The 20,151-nt window shown below is 52.6% G+C and overlaps 1 protein-coding gene across 9 annotated transcripts in view; it reads left to right on the top strand.

Moving 5' to 3' along the window:
• The window catches only part of DAPK1 (death associated protein kinase 1), a 173,726-nt gene that overhangs the window by 150,300 nt on the left and 3,275 nt on the right, over positions 1–20,151 (top strand). For all 9 annotated transcript variants that reach the window (XM_032308099.1, XM_032308095.1, XM_032308094.1 and 6 more), the window contains exons 20-25: positions 5,498–5,720; positions 9,630–9,818; positions 12,091–12,288; positions 13,269–13,407; positions 14,537–14,657; positions 17,938–18,126. In XM_032308099.1, coding sequence (XP_032163990.1) covers positions 5,498–5,720; positions 9,630–9,818; positions 12,091–12,288; positions 13,269–13,407; positions 14,537–14,657; positions 17,938–18,126 — 1,059 coding nt within the window. The remainder of the gene's footprint in view (positions 1–5,497; positions 5,721–9,629; positions 9,819–12,090; positions 12,289–13,268; positions 13,408–14,536; positions 14,658–17,937; positions 18,127–20,151) is intronic.

The following is a 20,151-nucleotide window of genomic DNA, read 5'->3' as shown; positions in this document are numbered from 1 at the left end:
GCCCAGAATTTAAAATTCAGCACAAGTGAGCAAATTTGCATAATTAAGAGTAGGTGCTCCTCCCCTGCTGGGTCTGACCTCCTCCTGCCGTCCCCCTTCCCTCCCCCCTCCCCCCACCCCCCACCCCCGCCCCAGGGAAATCACAGCAGGGTCCCCTACTCTTATCTTGCTTTGCCAGATTGCCTATGGCCCTCCCTGTCAGTCATTTTTGCTGATGAGAAAATGCAGCTAAATTGCCAGGGGCAAAGGTGCAGGAAAAAAGTTAACTAGAAGCCAGGATTCACCAGGGTGTCAAAGAGCGATGCTGTGACCAAATAACATTCATTTAAAAGGGATTCACAGCGTCTGAATATGCTAAGACCACAAGGAACAAGAGGGAAGACTCAGGCTATAAACAAGTAAGAAAAATGCCAGATGGGGTAAATCGGGGGCTGGCAGACAATGACCTGGGAGCCATAGTTGACCCACCACCTCTTTTTGTAAATAAAGCTTTTTTGGAACACCGCCACACCCCTTGATTTACTGCTGTCTACTGCTGGTTTCTGATACGTGGAGTCGCAGGAGAGACCACCGAGCCCTTCATAAAGGATTGTGGCCCCTGCTGTATGTGCAAGGGTCCAAACAGTGTGAAATAAGGGAAGGGAGGTATGTTCCTTTCCGTCCACTGGTCAGGGGGCACCTCTCTGCTGGTGACACATAAACCAACAGAGGAAATACTGGAGAGGGAAGGCAACCAGAGGAGGGGCTAAGGGATAGCAGAAGGAATCCTAGTGAGTGCAAGGGCCTGGGGCAGTAGATCTGGGTGTGTCCCAGGACCCAGACCTAAAGGAGGCGGGAGGGGTTTGCACTGGGGCTTGAGTAAGGTGGTCTGGGGAGTACGGTTCCCGATCAGAGTTAGGCGGCTTTACAAACCTAGGTCAGGAATGTGGGTTTGGTCCAGGTGTGTTCGGCAGGTGGGAGCAAGACCTGACTCTGGTTTGGGGACTTTTCCCTCTGACTGCCCAAACAGAGACCAGGTAGAAGGTCTTCTACCTTGGCGGCCAGGTGAAATATGGCAGCACTTGGATGGGTTATCCAGGCTTAGTTACTTGGTGAGCAGTGGACAGGAATGCAAGCGGAGGACCTCATCTCTGGGTGAATATTTCAAGTATAAGGTTAAAGGAAATAAATGGGGAAAGAGCACATACCCTGCCTCCCAGTTACACAGATACACTGTCTGACCGCTTGGAAGGTGGTGGGACCGGTTTAGACTTCTGATTCCTCGGGTTCTCTGCTGCTTTCCTGTCCTTTTCCCAAGCCTGGCAGCCCCGCCCGGAAGAGACCGGCCCCCTAGGCCTCACCTCTGCAGCCAGCCACATCTGCCTGCCAGGGGCTAGCCGGGAGGGGCTGGGAGAGTGCCGGGTGTGGGGGGGGGGGTGCTGGGGATAGACAGAGCAAACTATTTCCAGGCAGGAGCCAGAATTTAGGAAACACCAGCGTCCTAGCTCCTCACTCCCCAGGTGTTACTGCTGGGAGGATCTGTCCAGGTGGGGCTTTGTGGCCAGCAGGGGGCACAGGTGGTCTTGGTAAATGGAGACCCCGGATGGACTTGTGTTGAGGCAGCAGGAAAATAGGAGTCTTAAAGGTCACAATACAGCTACTCAAGGAGATTCTTGCTGAAGGCAGGCCAGGAGGGATTAGATATCAGGGAGTGGTGAGGAATCTCATCACACGGGAAGGAGCAGGGTTCTTGCTAAAACTGAACTAACTTTGCCAAGGACAAGGCCCAAGTTCAGAGCCTTGACACAGAGCACCTGGGCTAGAGTTAGGACAAAAAGAGAGTCTTCATCCCCACTTGTCTGTGTTCTGGGGCTGGCCCAGGGATCAGGCAAGCACATTGTCCATGGCTTCTGGCCCCCACTACCCTGCATGGAATTCAAAGGGTGAACTGTACTTAGTTGAGGGCAGCACTGAGCAAGGTGTAGACATGACGCCCCTCAGCTGCCAGGAACAAGCCAGCCATGGGCCAGAGAAGCTTCCAGAAGCACACTGGGACAGCAGCAGTGTCTCTGTCCCATGGTTACCATACCTCTAGTCTCCTCTGAATGCAAGGGCCTGAGGGGCTCAGGTAGAGGGGACAAACATACCCTCAATCCTATACACAGGACAGACATGGTGACCAAAGTCAGGTGCCAAGATCAACAGGGCACGAGGCAGTAAAGGGCCACAAGCCAATTAAAATTGCACAGTGTACCCATGACCCAGTGGCTGGATTACAGCCTGAAACAGGTTTTCTGCCTTTCCCCTGTTCCAGGAGAAGGAGACACTGCTTCCCACAAAGAATCTCTGTGTGTTGTCGCAAAGTATGTGGTGAGTGTTGTGACTTACTCAGTGAGACGCTCATGGTGAACAGTGATGGTCACAGGACAGGGTAACTGTAGTTCACATGCTTCCTGTGTGGGGGAGGTGGGAGCCGGGCCTGAGGGAAAGGGAAAGGAGAGGAAAGGCTGAACTTGAGGGTTAACCTAGAGTGAGGGGAGGCAGATTTGCTTTGGAGGGGGGGGTCAAGGACTTATCTGCAACAGTATCCAGGATCGGGTTAAAATCAGCGAGTGCCCGTTCCTTCCAGCCGGGTCAGCAGCACACCGATGAGTACCTGCGTCAGAACAGACCATCTCCAGCATCTGTGCTGACTTGGGTCAGAAGTTGGAGTAATTGCTGGCAAGATCCCCTCAGCCCCCACCCTCCATGCAGTGCTTTGTGTCTGACCCTATTGAGATTTGAGGCTACAAGAGAAACAAGAATAAGGACAGCCTCATGCTCTACAGAGCACTGCACAAGGCAAGGTTTGCAGGCCCAGCCCACCCAACATCGGCAACACACACTTGGCGATGCCCCCTTTCCTCTCCTGAATGAAGTTCACAGGAGACAAGTCCCTGCACAGGTTGCTTTAGTGAGTGGAATGCTCTCCCTATAACAGAAAAAAGACATCAAAGGAAATATATATAGTGAAATGATATATTTCCATGTGTAAATGCTGGGGCCCAGGGCATAAGGGCACATCGTGAAATTGGCAGATACGGAGATCCCTCCACACTCACTGAGGCCATGTCTGCAGACGCCCATGCATCCTGGAGCCTGGGATGGCATGTGGACACTGCGACCACCTGCTGACCTGACCCTGCAGAAGTGAGGGTAGGAGTTCATGAAAGATTAAATATTTTTGCCAATTTATTAAACAGCTGCATTCTCAGAAATCTCAGTAGCTATTAAACCATCTCTCCAAGATGGTGTTTGGGTTATGGACATTGGGGAGGGTATGTGCTGTGGTGAGTGCTGTGAAGTGTGTAAGCCTGACGATTAACAGACTTATATCTCTGGGGCTAATAATAAATTATATGTTAATTTAAAAAAAAATGCTCTCCAAAACATGCTTTTAAATCCTAAGGTCACATAATTATAAACAAAGTTTTTTTCTTATAAAAGTGCTCAGCAGACACTCAGGGGTCACGTGGACCCAGGGAATGGTTACCGTGCAGGACTTCCATTAATCTATTTGAACTCACAGCACCCGCATCCAGGAGCTCCCCCAACATCAACAACTGAAAAATTCGCCGCCCATTTCCACCATGCCCGCTAGGGGACAGTGTTGTGGTGTGGAGAAGGAAGGTCCCAGTCCCACACAGAGACTGGGGGAGGACAGGGAGCCCTCAACAGAGCTGTCTGGCAGGCGAGCTTGCTGGGTGGCCGGTGGAGAAAGCCACAATGGCTCAGCAGGAGGACAGCAGCAGAAAACCCCCTTCGCCGGGTTTGGAAGTGGGTGCAGTGTCTGCCAGGCCTGAGGTCCCAGGAGACCAAGAGCAGACAGTTCCCTCCGAGAGGCTCCTGCAGGGTCACCGAGTCCTGTCATTTCTCGAACACCTCTTTATTGAGCACCTCCCTGCCAGGTGCTGGGGACACTGTCTCTGCCCTCAAGTTGGCTCTCAGTCAAGAGGGGGAGACTGTCCCACATCACCCTATAGTCTGGTGGAGTCACAGTGGAGAACCCCACGTGAGCCAGAGCCTCCAGGGGAGGAATGTTCTGGAAGAGATCCCAGCAGGAGGGGTCCCCTGGATGCGTGGACGTTGGTTGGTTAGAGTGGGACCATCCCAGGTCGAGGAAGGAATCCCCCTGAGGCTGTACCCCACAGCTCCAGTGGGCCTCTGTTCTGGAGCCAGGATCGAGCTGGAGGTGGATAACGAGGCTGCCTGTGAGGCCGGATGGAGTCAGGGGCACAGGAGTGACGCCTCACTGTGCAGCCTTGAGGTGGGCTGTCTGGGTGCCCAGAACCCCTGCCCACACCGTCCCCGCAGAAGCACTGCCATGTTTGGTGTCAGTGTTTACATACCTGTGTGTCCCCAGGACACGGATCTGGACTGGGTCTGGACCTTCCTGTTCCCTACACTGTGCGGAGCCCACAGGGGCCTCCGTAAATGTCTGCTCACAAGTGAGGGAATGAGTGAGTCTGTGAGTTCTCCTGCTTCTTCCTGTAGGGAGAGAGAGAGGACAGGGGGCAGGTGATCGGGCCCTCGCCCTGCCACTCTTTGTCTTTGTACCTCGTGATGCCCTCCTTCTCAGCATCTGGTACAGTCACGGTGCCAGGAGAACAGGACCCCTCCACACAGAGAGCAGCAGGCACCCCTGACCAGGCAGACAGGCCAACCCTGCTTTTCCTGGTAATCAGCGACCTCACAGGAGTAGCTCCAACCAATTCCTTGTGCACCAAAATGCCACGGACCTGGGCACATGCTGGCGACCAAGAGCAGATGGGTGGTTGTCAGGGGCCAGGCGGGGAGGGAGGAGTGACTACTGATGGGCTCAGCTTCCTTACATCATGGAATGTTCCAGAACCAGAGAGCAGGGCTGGTTGCACACATCGTACATGTAGTAACACCTCGAAGCTTCAGTTCTCCTTAAAATGGCTGAAACAGGGAATTGTATGTTACTTGCATTTTACGTGAATTTTTTTGTGGCTACAATGGGACACCACAAAACCTCTGTGCACCATGGGTAAGAATCGTGGACCAGATACGAACTTCCAGTTAGAAAATGAGTGCCGGGATGTACTGTACACGACAGGACCACAGTTACTAACACTCCATGGCACGTGTGAAAGTTCCTAAGACAGTAACTCTTAAAACGTCTCCTCATGGGGCGCCTGGGTGGCTCAGTGGCTTAAGCATCTGCCTTCAGCTCAGGTCATGATTCCAGGGTCCTGGGATCAAGCCCCGCATCGGCTCCCTGCTCAGCAGAGAGCCTTCTCCCTCTTCTGCCTGCTGCTCTGGCTACTTGTGTTCTCTCTGTCAAATAGATAAATAATACTTTTAAAAAGCAAAACCAAAACTTCTCCTCACAAAGAAATCCCGGATCGGGAAGGACACAGCGAGGGGGTTCCAAAGTGGGAGCATCCGCGCTGGCAATTTGCTCAGAGGCTTCTCTTGTTCTGTGACTAACTGGCCCCCCTGCACCTGTGTTTAGGACGCTCACCGGGGACTCTTCATCCAGCAGCTGCGACCCACGCAGAACCTCCAATCCAGGATCAAACTGAAGCTGTTTGGCCACTCGGGCTCCGGGAAAACCACGCTGGTGGAATCGCTCAAGTGTGGGCTGCTGAGAAGCTTCTTCCGGAGACGCCGGCCCAGACTGTCCTCTGCCAGCTCCACCAGGTTCCCACCCTCCCCGCTGGCGTCCAAGCCCGCAGGTAGGCGCCTCCACCCCGGCTCCTGTCTCTGTGCGAGGTGCTGGCTTTTGTGCTGTCCTGTGTCAAGGTCTAGGGTGAGTAGTGGCTTTGTGTTGGTTCCCTGGCCCGTGGTGACCAGATCTCACTGCCCTGTTGGCTCTAGGTGTCTAGCCCAGCTTTGGCTCCTGTGTGCACTTGCACTTGCTTCTTGGCCTGCACTCCCAGATCACCCAGGAATAGCAAGGTCAGGGCCTCCCTAAAATCATGGTCACAGATACAGAGGTCCAAACGGCAAATGTGCCAATCACAGAATGGTGTCGTGTTCTACTCTAAACCAGACCAGTGTAACCAGAACGGGTTAATATGGTGAACGGTATGTTGTGTGCATTTTACATGAGTTTATTTTAGATGCGGTGGGACAGAATAAAACATTCCTGCCACGTGGCTAACTTTCACAGACCAGGAGACTCAGCCCTCGGAAATAAAACTCACACGGACAGATTCAGGTTCCAGATCGTACACAGGATGGTACATTGGTCCAGGATGAGTTGTCCCCCTTTGGCTTTCTTCTTGGAACGCTGGGTACACGCAGTAACTCAAGAACACGGCCACAGAATTCGCACTCATCCTTGTGCATCTCAACGCTGGTTGGTGGTCTTGAAAGCCTCCCTAATGATGTCACGGTCGGTCCGTGCACTCACATGGAGCCTGACTGGGAGGCGGGCTTTGCTGTTGTCCGCCCCCCCACCTGCCGAGATGCAGCTATGGGTGGTTCCACGTCCAGAAGGGCCGCATGCCTGTCCTTCCCCACCTCCGCCAGCCCCAGGGAGAAGCACCGCAGAGAACACTTAGGCACTGATTGTGTTTCTCCCAAATCCCAAGTGAGGCAATTACATTTTGCAAAGATAAGAATATAACCCTCCAGAGAGGGTCCTGTGTCGCCATTTGTGCAAGGATTCATTTCCTCTGCATGACCTCACAAGGTGTCCTGTCAGATCCCCCCTGCTGAAAACACTGACGGTAAAGTTTTGTTTCCATGCGATCCCTCTCTTCGTGGGTGAGGGTGTCTGGGGAGCTTCTTCAGGGCTGAGGGACCGTTGACTGACAGTTACGTGCCCCTTTCAGCTTCTTTTCTCTGAACAGCAGTGGACTTGAAACCAGGTGAAGCTCCAAAAACCACAGTAGATTCACAGTTAGCGTGAGTGCAGGGCAGCTTACACGTAGTGGGAGTATCTTCTAGATACAGCACGCCCGGAACTGGACGAAATGTGGTTCTCATGTCACCTCACTGAGTCCACACAGCAGCCTCCAGGACGTCTACCCAGCATTTTGCTGGAGCCTAGAAGGGTCCAGTGGCCTGCCCAGTGCCACCCAGCTGGGAATTCGTGACGGGCCTGACTGCTGTGCTTAGTAGGGATGCTTACAAGTCCGTCTGTAGTAAGGGCAGTTTCAGGCACGCATTGGCCAAGGTCATCCGTAATTTTGGCTCAGTTTAGAGACGCAGGATGGTTTCACCGTCTCTGAAGCCAGCAGTCTTCCACACTTAATGATTAGGCTCAGCCTGTGTGTTTGGACTGGGTCAGTGTTGCCGAGTGTGTGGGTGGGAGAGAGGGGGGCAAAGGGAGAGAGCCGAAGAGATCTCCTTAGAGCTCTGAGCTGGAATTTCTGTACATCCTCACTGGGTATGAAGATTATGCCCCAGGAGCCCCTGAGCTAAACTGAACCAGCCACAGACTGATTTTATGTCCTTCTCAACCCTCATCCCTGAGAAGTAATGTCTCCGTTCATCTTCCACATGTGGAAGAATCTGGAAGTAGATTCTTGATAAACTGTGGCTCAGGAAGGCCGTGTTATCACCCAGGGTCACGAGTGTGGCGGCGTCCTTCAGCCAGGGCCGAGAGAGACTGGGTCATGGGACTCAGTGACGGAAGATTCTGGCAAGACCATGTCCGCTCTGGACCAGAGAGGCCTCGCCAGCCACGGTCAGCGCAGAGACGCAGCGGGTCCCCTAGGGAGGCTGCTTCTCCTGTTCTCTTGACCACCCCTGGTTCAGAGCTGCGTCTCCAGGCTGAACCCGCAAAATTCTGTCAGGATAGCAGGTTGGTGGGGCTCGGCTTCCCCGACAGGACTGTTAGGAGGTGCCCTCTCTTGTGTCCCATGTGAGTCCGTTCCAGAATCCTCCTGGTCTCCCAGCATCCTTGAGGACGTTGGCTTTGCTACCAGAAGGAGCCAAATTGTATTCCATTCTCTGGGGAGCGGACAGCCTTGTTCTCTCAGGAGGCAGAGCTCTGCTCTCCGTGGTCACTTGTGTAAAAGGAAATCCCCTCAGGGATTTGTAAGACTGAAGAAAGTGACAAATGCAGGAAGGACAGGAAAGAAGGCCCAGGGGACACCAAAAGGATGTCCAGCGGGCAAAGTGGCTGGTCTCTGGGGAAACCACAGTAAAACCTGGAAGCCGGGAAGCGTGGAAAGTGGTGTGTGAGGTTGACATGGTCTGTGCTGACCTGGATCCGGGTCCCGCACACGTGTCGTCTCACCGGATTCTCACGACATTTTGAGGTTGTGTCATAACCCACTTTGGAGAGAAGGAAGTGGGGGCTCAGAGACATAACGTGTCTGCCTCAGGCAGAGGCTGAAACCCGGGGCCTGGGCGCGGTGTGTTGTGTGCAGGAGCGGGTGTGGGGGAGGAAAATAGGATTAGCTGCCGACATTCACACCTCAGTCACCCAATAATTTGGATATTGGGCTCTTTGTGGAAAATTGGAAGCTCTGGGTGCACCGACTCACATCCCTGATATCAATATCCATGTAAGTACCTGAATATCACTCAGACAGCAGGCCGTGGGTTTGCCTTAGACTCCTGGCTGTTGGCTCTGTTGGCTCCTAAGACGCAGGGGGAGAAGGGCCGAGCCATCAGGCAGGACGCAGGAGCGGGGACAAGTGTGGATCCCGGCTGCTCCGTGTGCACCTGCTCGGGGCCATGGGGTCTTCCCCACAGGGCTTGTCCGGTGACCACACCCACACTCTCTCTGTGGCCAGCAGAGGGTCATGGCTGTGGCTTTGTGGGGCTGCAGCAGGAAGGGCATACCCAGAGCAGAGGAGGGAGGGGGTGTCCAGGAGCAGTGCTGTGGGGCGGTGGGGTGCGGCCTGTGGTCCCCAGAGTGGAGCACAGGGGCCCCCTATCTCTGCTCAGAGTGCCCAGGGGGCTGCTCCACCGGGCCTGCCGCTTCCCACCACTAGAGGTCAGCAGTTAGCAACGATGAACGGTTTCCCTCTGGTGCCTCTGTCTCCGTGTGAAATTATCATTTTTATGATACTGGACACAAACGCTGTCCTAACGAGAACTCAGCGAGGTTCAGGAGTGCCTGCCAAATCCCGTCCGCTCTGCCTGGGACAAGCTGGCCTGCTAGTGGGTAGAATCTCTTCGCGGTCAGCCTGACACAATCTCACGGCCCAGAGTGGGACAGCTTCATCGGCCTCATTTTGGGTCCTGGTGGGGACGTTAATGGAAGGACAGTGTCATGGGCACAGTCAGGGGAGCATCGCAGAGACGGTGAAGCGTTCAAGGCCTGGGCCAGAAGGAAGCCATTCCCTCCCCTGGGACGGAAAGACCAGAGGAAGATACTCTGTTCCTGAAAAAGCTGGAGCCCCGGGGTGAAGCCGCTGAGGGCCGGAGGGGGGTGGTGTCTGAGTCAGTCCCTGGGGTCCACCTCTGTCACTGAGCAGTGCAGGCCAGGGCTGCGCGAGGTGCAGCGGACAGGAAGAATCAGGGCAGCACCCCTGACCCACACGTTGGGGGCCCACGGGGCCAGCCCAGAGCAGCAGGGTGTGGGGACGAGAGTGTCCTGGGAAGGGACAAGGCGCGGACCAGGCAGTGGGGTAGCAGACACTCAGGCTGCCCTGTTCTCACCACCTCCCGTCTACTTGCAGTGTCCGTGAGCATCAGCAACCTGTACCCGGGCTGCGAGCACGTGAGCGTGAGGAGCCGTAGCATGATGTTCGAGCCGGGACTCACGCGAGGGACCCTGGAGGTGTTGGTTGCCCCGCCCCAGCACCCACACTGTGCAGCCGACGACCAGTCCACTAAGGCCATTGACATCCAGAATGCTTATCTGAACGGTACAGTGGCCCACACGCCCCACTGGGGAGCACCTCCTGTCTCCCTTCTCCCTGGACTGTAAGTCCTCCCCCTGAGGGAACGGTCCCTCAAGTCTGTCACAGCCCCAAAAGGACAGAGGAAGAGCCACACAGAGTGACCGTGGGAGTGACCCCGTGAAGCACAGCTGGTTCATACCCGTAAAGAGTGAAACTAAACCCCCTGTCCTCATGGGCACCTAGCAGAACCCCAAGCACACAGTAGGCGCTTAATAAATGTTGAGTAAATCAATACATTTTCTTGGCAGAGCCCAACATCCACTTGGATGAGAAAACTTGTAAAATACTATCCAGCTGGCAGTTTAATAAACGCAGGTGTGAGAAGAGTTAACCTTGACCACATCTGGCTGACGCTAGGCAGCCCAGGCACGGGCGATTCTCTCCATGGGCAAAATTTCCCATGTGTTCTTTGCCCTCAAACATTTCCAACACTTCACATGTTCCCTGGGAAGGTTATTTCTCCAGCATTCACTATGTCAACCCCCTGCCCAGCCCCCGGAGCTCCCGGGCCCCCCGTTGGCCCACATCACTTGAACACCATCCCCTGCCTCATGGAGACGAAGTTTAGAGCAGGGATAAAGCAGTTTCTTTGAGACCCATCTGTGAGGACCATATGCGCTGATTCCAGCGCCCGTGCTCCAGTGTCTAGCACAGGGAAGGCACTCGGACAATGCCGGTCGGGGGCATCTTCCCATCGGCTCTGTGATTACCCTGAACCCCGTGAATGGTAGACGTCAGTGTGTGTCACCTCGAACTGTTCATCTCCAGGGGGCAGGCAGGTCTCCTGCGGGGCTTGTGAAGACTCACACTGCCATCCTGCCCCCCAGAGCTGCAGGAGGTTGGGGGGGGCGAGGTTAGATGAGGCTGCTGCTGTTGGTCCAGGAACCCCACTAGGAGAACCACTGGGTCTAGTGACGTAGAATTAAAGCCCACGGACATTTTCTTTTTTAAAAGCAGAGTGTTGTCTGTGGTCCCGGAGCTGAGCTGGTGTCGTAGTATTGTGAGAGGGGCAGCCTGTCCCCAGCACCCCTCATTCACCTGGCTTCTCACAGCCCCTGCCCCACCCCAGATCTGGCTCCCAGTACTCCCCGTGCTAGAGGACCTGTGCCTGTGCTCTGGAACCCTTCATACTAATGCCTCAGTGGCCAGATTAGAGAGTCCCATCCCCAGGGCTGCCTGCACTCCAGTCGAGGCTTCAAAAGTGCCCTTGGATCTTCCTCAATAACGGTTGATTGCAGAATTTCTGGCCCCAAATTAGCACCGAGGGGAAGAATTGGGGAAAGGGAGCTTGAAATCCTACAAAATAAATGGTCCTGCCTGTTAACCCCAGAGGCCAGTGTGTGGATGGTCACTGCCCTGCTGGGATGTGGCCATGTAGGGCTAGGGATGCCCCCTGTATCTAGAAAGTCCCTGAGAGGTTCCAGGTGCCCTAGGATCTACAATCAGAGCCTCACCCACAGACACTTCTAAGAGAACTCTCTGTACCCACCACTCAGATATGAGAGAGCCAGCGCCTCCCAAACATTAGGCCACACAGCCTTCTACCCTTCTTGACCCTTCCACTGCCCCCCACGCTGGCTGAGTGTATAAACCCCACCTCCTCACAGCTCCCTCCCCCTCCGTCAGATGCAGACTGTGCTAATCAACCATTGCATCTTTCACCTGTGCAGGTGACCTACCTGAGCAGGTCACTTCCTCACCTGAAGAAGGTGAATATAACCATTTAAATTTATTTAATAAATTTATTATTAATATTATATTATAATTATATATAATAATATTATTATAATATATAATAATAAATTATTGTTGATATTAATATTAATAATATAATATTGTTACATTTATTAATAAATAAATAATTTGGTTATATTTGGTAATTTAACCAAAATTAAATTACATATCTTAGTGACTTTTACATTCAACATCATATATACCCTGTCATGTTCCAAAAAGAATTTATACTTATTTGAAGGTAGGGAATCTTATCACATACGTCCTCTTACTGTGTGAGTTTGTTGATGGGGAGCGCAAAGCCACCAGTTGGCTCTGACTTCTTCCTCGTGAGGAGTCATTCCTGTGGGGAAGGCGGGAGTGTATGGATAAACAGCTGGGTGGTATGGACACCACTCCTTCCCTCAGCAGGCCCTAAACTGTTAAAAAAAAAAAAAAAAAAAAAACTGTGGTTGGCATTTGCTGGTGGTGGTACAGATAGTCATCTTTCTTCTCTCTGTAGGCGTCGGTGATTTCAGCGTGTGGGAATTCTCTGGCAATCCTGTGTACTTCTGCTGTTACGACTACTTTGCCGCCAACGATCCCACGTCCATCCACGTCATCGTTTTCAGTCTGGAAGAACCTTACGAGATCCAGTTGAACCAAGTGATTTTCTGGCTGAATTTCCTGAAGTCTCTCGTGCCAGTTGAAGAGCCCATCGGTAAGCTAGCAGGCCCGGTGTGGGGGCGCCCTTCCCGCTGGGCGGATCCACAGCTTGGGGCTAACTGTGAGACTCCCCCACACCCGGTCTCTCCTTCCCGTGACTAGATTCCCACTCTGGACGGTTCCTGAGGCCCAGCCGCTCCCTTTGTTCTCAGGGAGTTATTACAGGATCACATTTTCCTGCCTCAGAGACCAGGTCCGAGCAATTCCTTGAGGACCGCATGTCACTCTCTCCCTACACGCTAGAGCTGTGGTCAGTTTTGTTGGGTGGAAGTGGAATTCGTCCTTTGATGGTCTCTGTGCCTCTACCTTCATGATGAAGAGGCAGAACGGGCCCTCCTTCGTTGTGTGGTTCCTTCAAGCACGGAAGGGACCCTATTGAGTGTGAACGTATTATGTTAACTCTATTCCTAGAGCAGAAGACAGCCTCCAATACACTTTTGTTCCTTCGTGTACAAAACAAAAAGGAGCAGCCTTCCAGGGTGGGCACTGGGTTATCCATTTTGTTCTTTGAAATTCATAGAATAATCAAATAATTGGACTTAACCTCCTCAGGGGACCTCCACTCTTCCTCTTTCTTTCCCATTCTTTTGGCTGTTTTCTTCCTAAACCCTCCTCTAAGGAGAGGCTGGTGGGCTGTGTGCACCGCAGGAGGCCCTCTCAGCCATCCCTGGGTGTCGCTGCATTCGGAGGGCTTTCTTCGTCTGGTAAAGGGTGCAGCTGCTCGGAGTTTGATTTCCCCACACCATGCAAGCAGGGCCCCCCAGAGGGAGAGCTGAGAAGCTTCCTCGTGTTCTGTGGTCTGAGCCCAGCAAACAGGCTCATCCTGATGTTGGCCAGGTCCGGGCCTTCTTGGGCTAAGCCCACACGGCGGGCAGGCTGCACCTCCCAGAGGCCAGCACGGCCTCCCTCCCCCAGGGAACTCAAGGCAGCCAGGAAGGAGGACCCACCTGTGAAACACCTGCCTTCTGCCCCCAGCCTTCGGCGGCAAGCTGAAGAACCCGCTGCATGTGGTCCTGGTGGCCACCCACGCCGACATCATGAACGTGCCTCGGCCGGCTGGAGGCGAGTTCGGGTACGACAAGGACACATCCTTGCTCAAGGAGATCAGGAACAGGTGAGGGCGTCGCTGGTGACAGGGGCCATCCCGCAGAGCTCACGGACACCAGAGGTCTCCTTTGCTTGGTTGGCTTCTGTGGCATGGTTTTTATTTGTATCAAGACATTGAAAACAACAGATGCAACAGAAGTAAAGAGCATGGGATAAAAAACAACAAAGCATGCATTGCTTTCCTCACCCCCTGGGGCCAGTGCCCGTCTAGCTAGTTAGCACATCCATCATTATGTCTCCTTCTCTTCTCCTTATTTCTTTTTTTATTTTTTTGGTGAGAATGTCTCTCCCCCAAAAATGTTTAAGCTCAATCCTTAGCAAACGTCTGTCGTGTAATGCAGTGTCACCAACTGTGGTCACCGTGTTGATGAAGAGCTCCGGTGGTGGTTGTTGCTTTTGCTCTTGCTTCCTCTGACGATGGTCTTCTTACCACTGAGCAGTATCGCTCAAGGCAAAGTTGCCGCTCCTGAGGGGGTCGTGACAATCACTTGGGGGTCCTGACCTGATCTGGAAAGCAGGAGGGGCTGAAGGGGGAAATACCAGTGTGAGGTTCCTGGCACGTGTTTTTGGAGAACTTCTGTTTCATCAGTCAGTGTGGGTGTGCACGGGTCACAGTGTAGAAATATGCATTTTTACATAGCATCTGTCAAAAAAATCGGGAAGCTGCAGCTCTGACAGTAATGTGAATTCTCGATTGATCGTCTGCAGACATTTCCTATGGTCCTCCTGATAGGAAAAAAAGGGCTCGTACTACTATTTTCCATCGAAGGTGTGACTGTCAGGCCCATCGTCTGCTCTTACGCCGTCACCCTGTGATGGCCTCCGTCCTCTTAGCGTGCAAGGGGCGGGCATAGGCCTCATCTGTCCTGCGTCAGGTGACCTGAAATCTTCCCATACTGTGTGCCTGCTGCTCTGTGGGACTGGAACCAGCCCTCATCCCTCAGCAGCCACCATCCTCGGGTCTCAGAGCATGCGGGTCCCCACCCCTCCCACCTGCATTATGTGACAGAAGCCAGCAGACCGCGAGGGAGGGATGGCCCTTGCAAGGTCACAAGAATGTTCCGGTTTCTGGCCAGCAGAAGCCTGACTCCCGGGGGCACCGCAGCACCCTGAGGAGGCCGCTGCTCTTCCCTCAGGTTTGGGAATGATCTTCACATTTCAAACAAGCTGTTTGTTCTGGATGCTGGCGCTTCGGGCTCTAAGGACATGAAGGTCCTTCGAAGTCACCTGCAAGACATCCGGAGCCAGATTGTGTCGGTGAGTGAGCCGGGAGGCTGCAGGCCCACCTTTGCCCAGACCATGCGGTCACCCCAGAGCCAACCTGTTCGTGCTGTCCTCGTGGTTCGGTTCAGTCCTCAGGGGCCCCGGGACGGGGCAGTCACAGGGCCGTGTTTGTGTCCCATCGCTCTGGGAGGAAGGAAGGGTGAGAACAAAGAGGGGGCCTGGAGCTGAGGGGTTATGGACATGGGGTCACCTTTGGGTGTATGAGATTCTGACAGTTTTAGTAACATGGCCTTTTACAAATCACAGAAACCACCCAGAAGTGACTTACTGTGCGGTATTTAGAAAATACAGAGAAGCATCTGTGGGGCTCAGTCGGTTAAGCGTCCAAACTTGGTTTTGGCTCAGGTCTCGATCTCATGGGCCGTGAGATCTAGCCGCACACCAGGTTCCATGCTCAGCCTGGAGTCTGCTGGAGGATTCTCTCCCTCTGTCCCCCCAACCCCGCCCTTGTATATGTGCTCTCTTCCTCTCTAAAATAAATAAATTTATTTTTAAAAGAGCTTATTTATTCAAGACCGACAGAGAGAGGGGGGTAGGAGGGGTGCACATGCTTGCATGAGCAAGGGGGAGGGGCAGAAGCAGGCTCCCCGCGGAGCAGGGAGCCTGATGCAGCGCTTGGTTCCAGGACCGGTGACCTGAGCCACAGCAACTGCTTAACTGACTGAGTCACATAGGCACCTCCATAAATAAGTAAATTTGAAAAAAAAAGCCAGGGGCACTTCTTAGAGTTAAGGCAGTTCCAGCATACATCTTTCAGGAATGAGATCATTGGATTGGGTTTTTTATCTTAAAATTTCAGTGGAAGAATAAATAACATATTATAAAAACTGTGTAGCTAATCCAAAATTTAAAAAATCAATAAGTGGAGTAAATGAGTGTAGAAGTAAATCACAACATCTACAGAAATTTAGTAGAAGACAAAGATGTTGTTTCAGTTTTGGGGAAAATGTGATTTCATCCGTGATCTGACACAACTGGCTATATTCTAGAATGAAATGAGATTGAATTCTACTCACTGAGAGTCCCAAAAATAAATTCTAGGTGGATTAAACCTATTAAATGTCAAAAAGAAGAAGAAGAAAAAAACCTGCAATATCTTGACTAAGTTTTTAAAGTAACTTGGTACTGCTTTGGAAAACCTTTTAGGTCATACAGGGAACCCTACGAGTTTTCAAAGAAAGTGTATCTACTTGACAATATGGAAGCTAAAATTTCTTTTCTGTCAAAAAAATTCCATGAACAAAGTTAAAAGGTGAAATAGACTGGAAAAAAAATATTCTCAGTGCCTCTGACCCATAAAAGGTTGCTGTTCTATAATACTTGAAAAGTTCTCCAGAGCTGTCACGAAAGGGTAAACATCCCAAGGGCAGAATGCTCCCTGAAAAGTTGCTGCTGCCCCAGCCTCCTGGGTGGGAACAAGATGCCTGTGTCTCTCCTTCCCTTGGGGTGGGGCAGGGCAGGGGGTGGCTCTACTTAGAGCTTACTGCTTCCCTGCTGGGACATGCCTGTTCACACCAGGCTCCAGTTCCCGATGTGCTGTAGGAAAACTCTGGGCCCACCTGAAGGCCAGTCCTTGCCTTCCAGTGGGAGCCCCAGTAAGGCACAGTGAGTGGGGAGTAGTCTGGGGGGGGGGGGGAGTAGTCTGGGGGTGGGGGGGTCTCAGAAGAACCCCGTCACAGAAACCAGTGGGCATCGATCGGGAACAGTGGTCTGTGAAGGGCCCCAGCCCCTCCCCACCAGTTGGCAGTGGGGGCTTTGCTCTGGGCTCAGAGTTTGAACTGGGGGGTGGTGAGATTGTCTGCTTCACAACCCCCACCCTCAACTCCTGAGGCCGAGCAGGTGGAACCCATCACACAGACTGCTGTTTTGCCTGGGAACTTTGTTTTACGAAGAGGGAGCGGAATTTAGCTGACCTAAAGGTAGGATTCGAGAAGGGACTACCTGATTAATGATGCAGGGCAGTGTATGGCTGGCTTTTTTAATTAGGATGGTGTGCGGATTATCTGAGTCTGTCACACAGATGATTTATTTAATGGAATTAAAAGATTAAAAACCAATTTCAAGGGGAGTGGGGGAATGGGCAAAATAGGTGAAGGTGGGTGGGAGTTACAACTTTCCAGATGTGGAGGGAGTAAGTCGCAGGAAAAAAAGACAGCATAGGGGCTCCTGGATGGCTTAGTGGGTGAAAGCCTCTGGCTTCGGCTCAGGTCATGGTCCCAGGGTCCTGGGATCGAGCCCCGCATCGGGCTGTCTGCTCAGCAGGGAGCCTGCTTCCCTCTCTCTCTGCCTACCTCTCTGCCTACTTGTGATCCCTGTCTGTCAAATAAATAAAAATCTTTAAAAAAAAAAAAAAAAAGACACAGCATAGGGAATATCATCCATAGTTTAGTAACAGTGGGCGGTGACAGAAGTCACCACACTTGTGTGCTGAGCCTGGCATAGTCTGTGGACTGGTCCAGTCCCTGCGTCGCGCCCTAAAACTCTCACAAGGTTGCATGTCAACTATACTCAAAATTTTTGGAAATAATTTAAGAAAGAAATCTATTTCAAGCCTGTTACCAAGAATTAGTCTCATTTATTTTTTTTAAAGATTTTATTTATTTATTTGACAGAGAGAGATCACAAGTAGACAGAGAGGGGGCAGAGAGAGAGAGAGAGGAGGAAGCAGGCTCCCTGCTGAGCAGAGAGCCTGATGCGGGACTCGATCCCAGGACCCTGAGATCATGACCTGAGCCGAAGGCAGCGGCTTAACCCACTGAGCCACCCAGGCGCCCCTAGTCTCATTTAAACTGTATTTATCCACAACATTCCCACGAATGCCTAATTTACTGGTAAAAACCCACTGGGATATTGCTAAGGAGGGTTCATCTCTTTTCCTGTCCCTTTGCTCATCAAGTGACCATCTTGTGGCTGAAAGAGTTGCTCCAGGGGAGCACGGAACACAGCTTTTGGGGCCAAGGCATACTGAGATTGAGTCCCTGTTCCAAATGCCTTGTTATGAAGCCTCCCCCCTATTTAACCATTAGCCGTAGAAACGAAAGCCTCCGTGTCCTACTTGACGCTTGTAACCGGGTTTCACAGGGAGGCAGCGCTGTAAAGAAAGAACTGGCTCCATTTGCCCAACAAAAAAGCCCTAACTCATCCCGAGTATTTCTTGCAACGGTGCGGAAAAGAGAGCCATCCCCTCTCCCTGGGCTTCTCCGAGGGAGCGCCCTGGACCGCGGGTTGACCTGCCCCGTCCTGCACGTTCTAGGTGTGCCCACCGATGACGCACCTGTGTGAGAAAATCATCTCCACGCTGCCTTCCTGGAGGAAGCTCAACGGGCCCAACCAGCTCATGTCGCTGCAGCAGTTTGTGTACGACGTGCAGGATCAGCTGAACCCGCTGGCCAGGGAGGGAGACCTCCGGCGCATAGCCCAGCAGCTCCACAGCGCGGGCGAGGTAGGGGGCGGGGCCCGGGCGGGGGCGGGGGCGGGGCTCCACGGGAGTGTTTCTGCCCCCTCAGAAGGGGCTTTGAGCCCGCAGAAGCCGAGTGGAAACTGACCAGCCACCCACAGTCTATCCAGACGGGGCCCGGGTGATTTTCGGACCTGCCGTTCTCTGCTTCCCTGTCCCCGCTGAGCGCTGTCCCGTGGCTGTGTGCGGCTTTGCTCGTTTTCCCGCTTGTGTGAGTTAGGGGGCACAGTTCCGCTGCACGGGGCAACTGGACCTCTCTCCTCTTGTCTTGGGGCACCCAGTGCTTAGCTGTGATTTTCTGCCCCATGGGCTGAAAGTCCAAACAGACTTTGGGGCTTACAGATTATTGAGAAAAGGCAGTGACGAGAGGACATCCAGAGACACTTTGACCCAGCAAGCAGCGTCCCCCAGAAATGACCCAGAAATGGAGATCTTTGCTTCTGCGTGTGTGGCATTCAGCACTGGGGCTTGGGTCTGCTGTTCTCATCACCTTCTCTGCCTGTCCCCAGAGAGGGGACCTAGCCTTTTCGTTCCTCCATCCTGTGACATCAGGGGACAGTTGAGGCTAGTCCAGGCCACGAAGAACAGTTCTGAACGTGAAAACCCAGAAGCAGTTCTGAGAATTCTAGACACCAGGAGCTTCCAGTCCAGTCTCAGTGTCCCCCTGACTCAAGATCAGTGTGTGTGGGTCAGATAGGCCTGACATTAAAACTGAATCTGGTGACCCTGAAAATTAAGAGCATCAGGCAGCGAGAGCAGGACCCTCCGAACTCTGCTGAAACTGCTGGTAATCTACAGGCCCCTCCGGATGTGCTTTAAAGTGACTGAATCCAAGGACGGGGATCCAAGCTTACATTATAAGATAAGATTAACCGTAATAATAAACTCAGTCCATTGGCCCAGTCTTCTCTTGTCTTCTGATATCTGACCAGCAGTTTCTAGAGCAAGGGTATAATCCACTGTATTCTTCATTCTTCTTGCCCTTGAGACTTTAAGTGAGTAAGTGAAGCTCTGACAGTAGGAGTAAGGGAGGGGAATCTGTCAGGTGCCCCCGCTCTGCTTGGCCACCAGCCCCTCCCCCAGGCTGTTACTGCCCGCTGGTAAGGAAACTCTTAGGCACATGTCACCGGTTGTCCTGATGCCTTTTTCTGGACCCCTCACTGCACGAAGTTGTCTGTCCCCTTAGTCTGCTCCCGTGTGGCCAGTGTCTCAGTCTTCCCTGACCCTGAGGTCCCACCAAATGCCTTAACAAGCAATAGATCTGCTCTACCCTCCCAGAATTGTCATTTTAGCGATCATTTGGATCGGACTCGTGGGCAGAGGGGTTCTCAAAGCTGTAACTGCAGTGTAGACTAGAAGGTGGTCCTGGTACCAACAGTCAGGAGCCTCCGCCTCCACGTGAGGAGGGAACCTGCTCTGGGTTCCGAGGGAGGAGGGGAGGGAGGTGCGGCGCAGAGCACAGCTGCCTCTGGGTGTTGTCCCTTTTCTCTCTCGCAGACTTCTGCTTTTTCAAGAAACAGGTGACAGGTAAGGCTCCAAGTCCTGTGCAGCCTCGTCCTCCCTCCTCCTCTCTAGCACCACTGCCTGCCGGCATCGCTTTCCAGACCTTTTTTTCTGTGTGTGTTAAAATTTTACATGATGAAATAATATAACAACTGGAATCTTTTTCCTGAAAAATTTTAAGCCTTCAGGGAAATGCAAGAAGAGCTCAGTCATCATCTGCTTCACACTTAAGTTAACCAAGTGTTTACTCCATTGGCGCTGTGTCTCCTCTCTCTCTTCTATTTATTTGCTTATTTGTTTTGCAAATATGACATTTCACCCCTAAATAATTGAGCTTGTAGCCCCTCCGCTGTGGGGTATCCTCCCACTGGTACAAGGTGGAGGAGGGACCGTAAAGTAGCTCCCAAAATGAGACCAAAAAAACGAAGCAGGCAACTCCTTATAGTTTACAGTTTTATTCGGCGGGACTTATGAGCAGAGGAGATGGGGTGGGCAATGACCCACTTG

This window comes from Mustela erminea, chromosome 12 (assembly GCF_009829155.1).
Source record: "Mustela erminea isolate mMusErm1 chromosome 12, mMusErm1.Pri, whole genome shotgun sequence".
Classification (NCBI taxonomy): domain Eukaryota; kingdom Metazoa; phylum Chordata; class Mammalia; order Carnivora; family Mustelidae; genus Mustela; species Mustela erminea.
Note: the sequence above shows the minus strand (reverse complement) of the source record. Positions and strands in the feature narration are given on the sequence as shown.